The sequence below is a fragment of the Pleurodeles waltl genome, chromosome 4_1, assembly GCF_031143425.1.
Source record: "Pleurodeles waltl isolate 20211129_DDA chromosome 4_1, aPleWal1.hap1.20221129, whole genome shotgun sequence".
NCBI classification, from domain to species: domain Eukaryota; kingdom Metazoa; phylum Chordata; class Amphibia; order Caudata; family Salamandridae; genus Pleurodeles; species Pleurodeles waltl.
Genome location: NC_090442.1, coordinates 637,681,657 through 637,694,561, shown reverse-complemented (window position 1 = coordinate 637,694,561; position 12,905 = coordinate 637,681,657). Strand labels below are relative to the sequence as shown.

The following is a 12,905-nucleotide window of genomic DNA, read 5'->3' as shown; positions in this document are numbered from 1 at the left end:
TACAATTACACGGTATGAGATGTATTCCGTTAAATGTGCAAAAAGCTTTAGTGTTTAAAAAAAATCTAGTGCTTTCAAAATATATATTTTTTGTGGTTGCATCTAGTGCAAACCTTTTTTTAAAAGTGTCTATTAAAAGGACACACTATAGAAGTAATCTGCTAATACCCTTACATTACATCTCAAAAAGAATAGGGGTCAGATTTACTAATGTTTCACGCAACGCAAGCAGCAAGGCATGTTGCAGCGTCGCGTGAAGGAGAAAGACCTGAACTGTGACGTATTTAAAAATACATAGGTGCAGATCAAATCTTTTCCATCGCTAGCGCATGTGTGGCAGGCTTCCTAGTGCCAACAGCTAGTCACTCATGAACCTGGGAAACTAGACCTGGCTAAGGGAGCCCTGATGTAACAACAGTCCCCGCGGTGCAAGGGGCCCCCTAGCTCCAAGGGGCCTCTCAGCACAGTACACTGTGCACGGGCGGCGGGACCCTGGCCTGAGAGCTCCTATCTGAGTGGGGTCCCCTGGGAGGTGGGTGGTGGGGGGTGAAGTTTCTGTATGGGAGCCCTGCAGAAGTATGGAGGGAGCTATGCTGCTGCTACATAAATGTGGGGAGTGCTGCGAGATCCAAGCAGGTGGGAGCGCTGCAGGCTTCTGTCTATGGAGGGAGGGAGGAGTACTAGGTCAGCAGGTGGAGGTGCAGGAGCAAGGAGGGAGAAACAGCTGCAACAGACAGGAGAAAATGAGCAGAGCAGAGTTCCCGAGAGGGAGAGCGCCGCATGAGCGGAGTGGCTGCGCTGAGGGTGCCTGGAGAGAGCGCGCACTGTAGGAGGATGAAGGTAGGAGGGCTGCAGAAGCCATGATGGAGCAAGCACAGCAGGAGCCTGTCCTTAGCAGCTAGGAGGAACTAGTGCAGAGGCCGGTAGGGAGTGGGTAGGAAGCGGTGAAAGGGCCTGTCTGAAGGGAGTGCTAGAGTAGAAGGACCTCTAGAAGAAGCCCGAGCGAAAGTGGCCACAGAAGTGGACACAAACATCAGACGGGAGGGAGAGGCCGAGGTGTGGTCTAGTGGCTGCTTGTAGACTTCAGCCCCAGGCGCCACGGAATCCCACCTTCTCCAGTTGATCAAATTGTGTGATCTTGGGCAAGTCACCCAGTTGGCTTGTGAATCAATGTACTTGTTTTATTGGGATCACTTTAAAGCTTTGTGTGTGCTATTAATGAGTTGAGAACGAGCAATCTTCTTAGAGACACATTAGGAATAAGACAAAACAACGTCAATCATTTCAGTTGCTTTTCTGCGTTTATGGCCCTTTTTCACCACGTTTGTGTGTTACCTTGTTTTAAAGAGTAAAGAGGATGGAGAGAGCTAGGTACGGAAAGCCAGAACCGGGATAGAGTTCAGAGGGGAAAGGGAGAGCACTGGAATCCAGGATGGAGGAGAAAGAAGGGAGAGAATAGAAAGTAGTGAGGAAAAGGAACTGAAAGGAAGAAGAACAAGCAAGGATGAGCCAGAGAGAGAAAGGGCAATGGAGAGAGGGCTACTTACAAAGGTAGTCAGTGAAGAAAATGAAGGGTCAAGAAAAAGAAGACGGAGGGAGATCAGAAAGAGATGGAAGTCAGCCGGAGAGAGTGATAGGAAGGAGCAGAAGAAAAGAGGGTTTAGATGATTTTTTTTTTTTAAATTATAAAAAAGGGTTTAGATGAAGTTGTGCGGATGTCATGGTTGGGGAAAGGCGGGGCTGAGAGTAAGGGGATGAGAGAGCAGAAGAAAAGACGAATCGGGAAATGGACACGAGGGAACAAGTCAGTGGTGAATGTGTTGTAAAATGCAAATTTTTTCTCTTTTTTGATCTCGGATTTGATTCCGGAGCGAACCTTCCCAACCCCCTTGTGCCCTGGTGTTACTCACATGCCGCCCGCCTGCTTCGCACAGTGTGAGGACTGGCATAACAGAATATGCCCGGGCTGCTCAGCGTTCCCAGTCCGCCCTGGTACCACTCCTTCTTTACTCAGTGTGCCACATGACCATTTCTGCTCTAACCATTGGACCATTCCACTCTTTCTGGTTTAAGCAGCGCAACTCGCTCCCCAGTTTCTGCCTTATTTACTTTGCAGCCTTCCACTATTTCAGCATTAATGGCTTTACACCGTGCCACTATTTTTGCTTTTACACGATCCACTATTTCTGAAGTGGCCGCTCTAGCTTTCTGCTCTGTCACAGTTCATAACACCACATTGTAGTATTTTTGCTTTCACCAGTGTGCCACGTGCCACTGTTTCCACTTTGACCAGTGTTCTGCTTTCCACTGCCTCTTTAACCAGCGCCCTCTTTGAAATGTGGCATGTTTTTCATTATTCCTGGGTTTCCACTGTGGCCTATTCCTGCTTCGGCCAGAGCAGCAAGTTCTACTTGTGTTTTGACCGGTGTAATCCAAGCAGCTCGTACACCAAACCTGACTATTTCTGCTCTGACCTGTGCAGCACATTCTACTATTTATCAGACCACTAATTCTCCTTTGGCTAATGTTTAAGAGTGTAGTGATGCTTCAATAAATAGTTCTCTGGTGCCTTCATTCCTTGTGTCTTTGTCTTCTGATTGCTGTAGGGCCATAATCATCAGAAACGGAGAAATCATTCCGATGTCGTCAGAGTTCACACCGGAGACGGAGCGCCAGAGGCTCCAGTTCTTGGTAAGAAAAAAAGTGTTTATCCCAAAAGATTTCCGAGCCAGTCACACATTTTTTTCATAATGTACTTCACTCGCAACTTGTGTCTGAAGCCACGATGTAAACATTAAGGTGCATCATTTCTATCCTCGTGTTGGTGCTCGCATTCTTTTTCCTAACCACTCCCTGAAAATCCAATAATGGAAGCTTTGTTTATTGTTTTCTGTCAGTTGTCTGTGCAATTATTTCATTGGTGTACTCTTGTCTTAGTCATACAACAAAACGACCAAGAATCAGATGATGACATTAGCACGGTAAAGGTGAGAAGCAGAATCTTGACCAGTTTCTTACTCCATTCACTGATAAACGGCATTCACAATTTTGATACAACATTGAGCCTCGAGTACATCTGAAAGGTGATCTAGACAGGGGAATGTATACATTGTGATTCTTGTTGGAACTGCAAACACAGCTTCTGCACCAGTAGTAGAACGTATTTCTTTATTATATATTGCTCTTACATATCAGCGGTGTCACTGCGCTCTACAGCTTGCAAGGGTGCTGATGCAAAAAGTAGTAAACCGGCGGTAGATCATTCTCGCACCTCGCCCCCAAAACGCGGAACACTCTTCCCACCCACCTGCGCCAGACCAAAAACCTCCTTACCTTCAGGAAACTTCTCAAGACCAGGCTGTTCGAGCAGTAGCAGCACCTCCCTATCCCCTTCTCCCCCCTCCCCGCCTCAGCGCCTTGAGACCCTAACGGGTGAGTAGTGCGCTTTACAAATTCCTGATTGATTGATTGATTAAACTATGTTTCTTTGCAGTCTTGATGGTCAGTGGAAAGTTCAGCATCATAGTTTGTCCATGCATTACATCATGACAGTGGGCTTGTGTCTTCTTGTGGTGCCTCACATGTCATGAGAATCAGATGTCGTGGCTTCAGGTGGAGCCCCATATAGATGAAGAGAGCTGAACGTTGCCACCTCAGATTGAATGTCATATACCTCACTAGGATGTGGCTCTGTAGCACGTGCACCTACATGTATACAACCAACATAGGAACTGGTACCATTCTCAATTTGTCATCAAATATGCAGTGTAAATATAATCATAAGCGTGTGTAGATGTTTGTTCATTACTTTTGAGTATGTATTGTATTGTTCATATATGTTGTGAATGAGACAACTCAGATTATACTCAACACAACTTTCATCTGTTGGTCTGTGTAATCCACCAAATTTGTGTAATGCCCTGTGCACTGGAAATTAATGTACTCTTGTGCAACATATCTGATAGAAATGTTTTCTGCTGTTGCTGCAAATATTGTCTAAAATGAAATAATTCACTAGAGGGGAGCCTTGTATATATCTTGTGTTGAACGTTGTACATTCATACGCACTTTGTGTACGTCCAGAGGGATGGGCAATGTAGCTTCAGTTGAAGTCCGTTGCACATTTTAACTTTTGGACATTCTAGCCTCGGCTGGAGCCTTACATACATCTTGGAGTGTTTGTAGCCTCATGTGGAGTACGCTGTACATCACAAGAGGTGAATGTTTGGTGTAGCTTCACACAGAATGTTGTGTCACTTATGAGGCTGGGCTTTGGAGCCGCAGATGTTGTCTCATGTGCACCATGGCAGTTAACGTCAGGAAGGCACACGTAGAGTACTTATTTATTGCCTCATTTATAATCATAAATCACAGCAAGATGGAGCAAAAAAGGAAGAAGTTCGTAGGGTTGAGGGTCCTAGTATTGTGCAATTCAAGGCTAGGCTGATATTTACATACAAGTTGAAGCCTTGTTTACCATTGCAGTCACCTTTCTCAGGTCAGTAGACGAGCAGAAGGGCTTTCACCAGGCACAGTAACTGTGGAAACTACTGGACCATGGCAGGAAAGCATTGGTCATTGGAAGGAGCTCTTCTCTGAAATACTGGGGCATGATGCTTTGGAGTGGGGTATTGAACATGTTGTAAATGTCAAGGCCAATGCGACAGAGTTCTGCCTCTTTTCCATTTGTTTCCCCTCTCTTGAAACCCCCCTCGTTAATGTCCCTTGTGTCTGTTTGGAAGACAGAAGGCCAGATATGTGTTAACTAAGGTCAGCATTACTCTCTAGATGCTCTGTGTTATTTTAGGATTACTTACTGAAATCTATGTACAAGGAATTCATGCAAGTTCAGTATACTAAGGATCAGCAATTGATTCTACAGATATGTTAATCGAATAACCTGATTCGAGTGTGTGTTTTCGCTCCAGTTCTTATAGTATGTTATGTGTTTGTATTCTTGATCTTTTTGAACAAAACGTGCTTGAGGCTGGGCGACTGGTGTTCATGGACTAAAGGGTCATTGCCCTGCCATCCTCTTGGGAGAGGCAAGAACAGGGAAATATACACAGAGCTGCTAAAAACAAATCACTGCTCTGAGACAGTGTGCTGAATCACTTGGATTAACTCTAGGGAACTTTGCAGATGTCCTACTGAGCAGTGACATCATACTTCAGAGACTGGGGGTGGGGCAATCCATGAGGACAAGGAGTGAGTGGGTGGCAACAATTTGTTGGTCATCACATATGGGCAGGCTGTAGGAGGTGCAGGGGGGGCTCTCTCCTGGTAGTAACACACATTTAGTATTACATTTGGTTTCACTTTGGGAAAAACGTTATGGAGCTGAGCATGACCGAGTGCTCCTTGTCTCAACTCTGTAGAGGCCTAAGAGAGGGAAGGACCCAGCTTTGGACAAAAATTGCACTAGTGGCCTAAGGGGTAAGTCTGCAGTTAAGCTTCTGCCTGCATCGGGGCATCGTCAGAGCCAGAGTGAGACAGTAAAGTTAGTGGAAGAAAATGTGAGAGAACCCTTCAAGAAAAAGCTCTTTGGAATTCGAGCCAAGGATTACACCCCACCACTTTTCAAGGTCACCAGTTGACGCTGCTGGTAACAATATTTTTATTTAAATCAACATTGCTACTCTGTTACCTTGTGCACCAGTCAGACTACAGAACACCTTCAGGCCCTTTCTTTATTTAATACAATCTGGTAGAAATATTACAGAGACATGTTATGTTGTCTGGTTCATCTTGATTCAGTGAAACTGATTGAATACAATAACTCCCCTTGAACATATTAGGAATTCAGCTGTTTTGGAGTGAGCTGATTGCAAATGTCTCATTTATTTTTTACACATGTAAAAGGTGGCAGGAATTGCCATGCTAGTTTTCAGTAACAATCGACTCCACAGAACCTCAGAATACTAATCAATGGATTGTATTTATTTATGCATGTAATGCTGTTTTCATATTCTGAACCTAGATGAGAAGCCATGCAGCACTAATATTTCATAGACTGGTATTGTCTGTGTTACTGAGGATGCAGTAAGGTGGTCATTGGGAAAGTTGGCGTGCAGTGACCTTGTTACAACATGGGACACCCAAAAAGGGGATGGGAAGGTGTAGTTCCACCTAAGTTAGGACTCAGCCATATGTGTTTCAATCTTGGCTTTGCTCCCATAGAAACAATCTTACTCAAACTGCCAAGTCAGAACCTTCCTGAACCAGAACACAAGCAAGCCAAGACTAGTGTTGCCTTGAATAGGTCTCGTCAGTTGGTTGCAGCTTGCTTTCAGCGGCAGAGTGAGCACAGGACCCACGCCTGGGCATACCCTTCAACTTAGGGCATACCCTTGAACTTAGGGCAATGCCCCAAACACACAAAATGTGATAAGAGGAATTTTGCATTTTGTCTAACCACTGGCAGTCACTCAGGGAAGACCTGACCTGGCAGTTTGGCATGGGCTGTCCTATCAGAGCAGGGTCAGGTTGGAGAGACCAGGCAGGCTGGGAGCCTCTGCCTGGTCTCCAACCCTGCAAGTGCCAGGTTGGAGAGACCCTACTACGCGTGTATGTTTGGCCAGCCCAAGACAGCCGGCGTAACATACAAGTGCATTGAAGGGGAGTGCTGTGCTCTCCCCCTCCGTCCCGTCACGCCCGTGGCCCCACCCACTTTTATAATAGTTTTGCAGCTCCTACTGCTGGCAGGGGGCCAGTGCTCCTCCGCCCTAGGGGAGGAGACACCCCTGGATCTATGTTACACTTACTCACTAGGAAACAGCCATCCACCCCATACATGTTAACCTTTACAGGTCTAAGTGCATATTGCAAAGGTATGCCTTTTTGTCTTTACTTTTTTTACTAGCCCTGCACTAATAGGTGAGTGAAATGTCCTGAGACTCTGAAGACCCGACACTGATAAATGGAAAGTTAAAAGAGGCAAATTTGGGGGCAGAAGAGAAGCAGAGGTGCCAGCTGCATTTTGGAAGTCACTGGTCAGATTGCATTTTTAGTGCAAGACAAAGCAGGAAGCTAGTACAAAATTATGTATGTATATATGCATGTATGTAGGTATGTGCTGGTTGTACAATATTAACCTAGTCAGAAGGTAGTGGGGCGCTGTTCATGGTCAATAAGTGGCTAGAGGCAAAGCTGTGTTCTGTGAGTGAAGATGGACTGTTCTATGTTCTTTGGACCTTTCCTAAACTGGAGCATCGTTGGGGCAGTCCCTATGGATACAGGTATGTTGTTCCCAATCCTGAGTGCATAAATGCAGATGGAATTTTGTCTTACCTTTGTAAATTCACAAAGGAGACACCATCGCTCCTGAAGAACAGTGATTGAGAGCTACAGAATGGAAAGCTTTTGCAATACCAGATTCTGTCTCAAACTGTATCAAGTGGAGAATAGTGTCTTTCCTCTTCCAGCAGGCATAGTAATTTTACAGTTCTGGCATCCATGACCAGAGATGGCTCTTCATGTTCTGCTGCTTCCATGAGCAGGAGATACTGCAAGTGCATTTGCCAGGATAGCTAGGACCTACTGATTTTCATTTTCTTCATCACCTGATCCAATGATCTGAGACTCTTAGTATCCAGAAGACAAAGCCTAATCTCAACTATGGTGCATTCCGCTGAGGCTCCAAATGCCCAAACAGAGCAGGATAAAAGACTCCAGAGGAGGTGTCTCTTTAAGCACCTCTCCAAACACTGTTGCATTCTGCAATGGCAATGAGATGAGCAGAGAAATCTCTGGTTAATGTACATGTGGTCACAAATCTCACCCGGTGGTAGCAAGGATTCTACAGGAGAACTTGTAAGGTGGTATGTGGACCGGAGAAGGCTGATCTGTGCTTCATGCGCCAGATGTCAGTCTTACATTAATGAGGAGGATAGTGCACGTGGTGCCAAGTTTGCATGTCTGGGGCAATTTATCATCTTGTAACATTCCCAAGAGAGGAAAGTTGCAGATAAATTTGCGCATCAGGTGTGTGTCTGCTGCAGTGGGCATAAGTCCGAGTATCCTGTGATGAATGATACAAAACCACCTGCGCACATTCTGCAAATATTCCTTATTAGAATCACTGAAATATGGTTGATCTCGTGAAATTAGAGATCTGTGAAATGTAAGTTTTGCTAACATGATTAAGTAAAGTTAATGTTTATTTTTCCTGAAGTAGTGAAGTTTCCCACCTTTTCTCACGTTCTCTTTTGGGGGACGGTCTCATTTTGCATACAAAATCTCTTGCAAAAAGTGGATTTGGGGTATTTTTCTCCAATAAAACTAATTTTGAGGCTTTATCTCCCACTAAAAGACATTTTCAAACTCCACAGAGTATGAATAAGCAAGCCCAGCTACTTGCCATGCCCATAAAATGGATTACATTCCAAACGTGAGCCTATATGCAAAATCAGCATTTGTTGGTGATATTTAAGTTCTCCTTGTGATGTACATGGAATAAGACATATAACTTTTTGAGTTTTACGCTTTGCTGCATAATCTGTATTTGAGCCGATGGATGCTCACCATGTGAAGGAAACACTCTACAGATAACAGCAACAAGCACTGGTAAAGCCAGCAGGTCTGGATCTCATAAGCTAATTCAGGCAATGTTAGCACACTAGTCCAAGAAACGTGGAGGAGAGCCTGTTGGAGACGGCAGACATGACTATAGTTATAAAATAGTCCTTCATGTTGTTCATCGTAACAGCTCGACTAGAGGCAGAAGAATACACCCAAAAATTCAATCACATTAGGTGAAAGATGAATAGTCCACTGGGCTGAGCCAAGACATGATTGACAAAGTCTCAAGCATCTAACTAAAATGCTGATGACAAAAGCTAGTAGTTGAAAAGCGTGGCCACAAGGCCCATTCTGTGACTATTGGAATCCATACTTCTATCTATGATAGCTGAACCGACAAAAACCAGACCTAAGGGCCCTGCTGGCGGGACTGAGAATGAGGCCCTCTGTTACATCAACCAATGCGATTTTCCCTTTGGTCAGTAACTGGTCCGTACAAGGCTCTTTATTGACAGAATTAACCTAGAATAAGCCCAGTTGAGGACACAACTGGCACTAAAATATACCACAATAAACGCATGCACCCCAAAGAGCAGCCTCTCGCATTCTGGTCATTTGCTTTGCCTCATGCACTCGCTTTAAATTTTTCCTTGATTGGCATGTAATTATGCCTTGTGGCGTGATACCGTCATTTCTGGAACTTTGAGTAACAATCGTTTTGTGAAATTATTGAAAATAAGCAAGATTATGCTAGTGTAATGGAAATTTTGGTCAGCCTGCTTCAAGGTCTTTACATGACTAATTAAGAACCATAACTTTATTTCCTTATACACCATATAAACTCCTTACAATCCCAAGGCAATCCTTATGGTCAGACCCTCTACTACTTAATAATACAGTTCAGTACCTTCAACCCGAGCATATCTTAACATTGAGCTCCCAAAATCCACCAACTGGGCAAATATTTTTAATTACATCCTTTTACTCCAACAACTCCTCCCTCTAGGATGCCCCACAACTACACATCTGCTTAAGCTGATCATATAAAGTCTGAAAAGTGAAGAAGACCCTCTTATTATGAAGTGCATACAGATCATAACCTTTTAAGCCTTTTGTGATCTTTTCTGCTTCCTCTTGTCTACACCCGTGCCCTTTCTATCACTGTATGCTTTCTGAAGTAGCCATCCAGTGTGATTAACACGTTACATTCTTCAAACACAAAACAAATAGTTATCTGAGAGCACTCTATCTCAAATGCACTTCGCCATGCTTTAGCAACGTATGTTCACCCCAGTGTTAGCACAATAGTTATCTCTCAGTCCAGGTCAGATCTTTTTTTTAGAGCTTTAGAATTTGGATAGTGTCTATGTTAATGCCATTACTTTAACTTTCATACCAGACATCGTTTTCTCCCTCTAGTCTTACATTTTCTTAGGAGACTCACTAGAGAGTGCAGTATGTTTGCAGGGGTCCATATCTATGGAAGAGGCAGCGAGCGCCTCTCAGGTACTCGTGATCAGCCCGTGGTGTAGCATCTTTGCCTGCAGTGCTCTGTCTGTGTTGGGGTCTCCACAGCCGATCAGAGAGCTGCTCCTTGGGCTAGGTGAGTACCAGCCTGGAAAGTCTGCAGGCAGAGTGTGGGAGGATGAAAAAAGAGGGGTTCTTCTTTTCATGTCTTAAAAACATCATTTTCCTGAGAAGGCACGGCTAGCCTTTAAACTACTACTTCCTAGTGTTTGCTCTCTAAAGTCTGCAATCCAAGATGGTGGTGGCATTCCCTTCCTGGACCATACATAAGGAGGCTATGCATTGAGATAGATCTATCACAACCCCCTACGTTTTGTGATGTTAATCATTTATCATTCATCACTCATTTGAAATCTCTTTTTCCTGATTTTGTGCTCTATCTTTCTGCAGCAGGATTCCTTGTTGAATTATCTAATTCTGAAGACTTCATGCTGGTGCCTTTCTTTATCCTGGTTCAGAGTGGTTTTGGTGCCTTGCTTATCAACCCTTGTATCACCCATCACATACAATCAAGAATATTAAGATATTGGCAAAAGTACTGGCCAACAGATTTAGCCCATGGATCCAGACCCTTAAGCCCCCTTTGCAGGAGGAGTTTGTGCTTGGAAGATTCTCAGGAGACCACAAGAGGACACTCCTAAACCTACTGGGTCAGGTTGGAACTAACCAGGACAAGAAATGTGACCCTGCCCTTGAGTGCTGAGAAAGTGTTCATTAGCGTAGATTTGGGCTTACTCTGCAAAACTCTTAAAGAAGAAGGAATGGTGATTGACTTTATTAGCAAGATACAATGGGTATACTCAGATCCCACAGCACACACTGCCTATAATGGTCGTATTTTAGATGTGCCAAGGGTGCCCCTTGTGAACACCTCTTCTTTATTTTAGATTTGGAACCACTGGCTGCCAAGATTCATCAATCCTGAGCAATAAGGGACATTACATATCTGGTAAGCCCCTAAAAGATTCTGCTCTATGCAGACAACATGCTTCTGTCACTCTCAGAACCTTTCCTTTTGAATCTCCTGAACATATAATTAATCATCACGTTAACTGGAGGAAAAGTGAGGCATTGCAATGTCCATCTCAAGTTAGGTCGGTTTTGGGAGTGCACCTATTCTGGTGGAGTGCACCATAATCTGTTATACCGGCATTCTAGTCAACTAAAGACTTTACTGACATGGTTCCACGACAACATTTAATCCCTGTTACAAAGGACGTTAGCAGACTTTCTTTGCTGATCTGGTTTGCAGCTCTTGCTATAGAGCAGGGTTCATGTGGTCAAGTTGAACATGGAGCTTAGAATTAATTACATTTTTGCCATGTTCTCACTGAAAGTCCTCAATACTACCCTGATGGAAATAGAAACCTCTGTAAAGAAAGTTGTCCGGGGTAAATAGCTTGGGACAGTGATAAATGGGAGTTGTACCTATGCCACATGGGTTCTTATTACATTGCTGACCGCTTGCTGTCAGTTTGGTGGCCAAAACCCTGCCTAGTATAGAACAAGAAATGCCTGCTTCCTGGCAAAGGGATCTAGAATTTGTATGGTGCAAAGTGGAGAAAACACTTAGGGGTCCAGTCCCATTCACCTGGAATACTGTCCATAAATGCCTGGGGGTTGATTAGATGCACCTCTATAGGGCAATGTTGGACAGAGGCTAGATAAACATTAACCTACTGGAGGGAATGGTCTGAAATCGATATCCACAGAATTAAAAACTTGCTTGACAAAAAGTCCTGGAAATACTTTAGTGACCTGTGTGAAGAATGTGGACGGTGCCACTCACAAATATGAAAATACAACCAACTCCAGCACTGTGTTCATGTAAAATTACGGGACCTCCCACCTCACTTTCTACCCAGATATCCTGGCCAGATATGATTTAGGATCTGGTATTAGTTTTAGGGCATGAATTCGGGATTTTGTGGTACCATCATTAGCTTTCTTTTCTTAACTCTGACAGACTGGCCACATAGACCAAAATGGCAAGACCAACTTCTTGTAATTTACTGATGAAGACTGGTCTGACATCTTAATGCTGCAGGACAGGGTGAGGCCATGCTTAAAAATAGCCACTTATACTTTGTGAATAATCACTTCACAAACTTGAATTGCTGGAGATGTGGAAAGCTGAGATGCGACATCCTATATATCTTACAGTTGTACTCCTCACTCACTCACTACTGGTCTCAAATAGACACCCCTATGAAAGCCTGCCATGACTTCTACCTCTCTTCAACGCTGGGTAGGTTGCAAAATATGTCAGATGTCCCTGTAGTAATTGCCGTTTCTGGGAGATGGTTTGTTACAGAACTTTCTGTTGCAAAGCTCTTCATAATATAACTTTGGTAATCGTGAAGCCCCGACACACTCCGACTGGTTGTGCAAAATGATGGTCATGGCTGAATGCGAGTGTGTCATATACTGAAGTATTGTTCAACTAACCGCTTTGCAAAACCTACTAAGGGGTGAACATGAATGGATGCCCCTTTCCCCAACTAATCCGGGTTGCCACAGAATTATTATCCAATTAATCTTTCAGATTACATCATGTGCCCCAAGACCCTGATCTTTTATGTTACATGTAACCCACACTACGTCGACTTCATCCAAAAGTATTGTACTATCACATATAGGTGCATTTTTCATAGCATTAGTAGTGCTGAAACAGTAGTGTGACCATTTCTTTAATTACTCTGGTGGGAATTCTTTCACCCATGTGAAATAAGTCCCTGGAAGATTTTAATATCATAAGAATGTCCTGAAAATTCAGTATTTTGAAAACTTCATATTGGTTGGGTTTTCAAGTTTGAATTAAAAGAAAAATGGTAATTATTACTACTGTGTAGTCACCA

At 43.8% G+C, this 12,905-nt stretch overlaps 1 protein-coding gene across 1 annotated transcript in view; it reads left to right on the top strand.

Moving 5' to 3' along the window:
- Positions 1 to 12,905, top strand: part of PPM1H (protein phosphatase, Mg2+/Mn2+ dependent 1H) — a 726,537-nt gene that overhangs the window by 397,139 nt on the left and 316,493 nt on the right. The window contains exon 5 of the mRNA XM_069229078.1: positions 2,607 to 2,691. Within this exon, the coding sequence (XP_069085179.1) occupies positions 2,607 to 2,691 (85 nt within the window). The remainder of the gene's footprint in view (positions 1 to 2,606; positions 2,692 to 12,905) is intronic.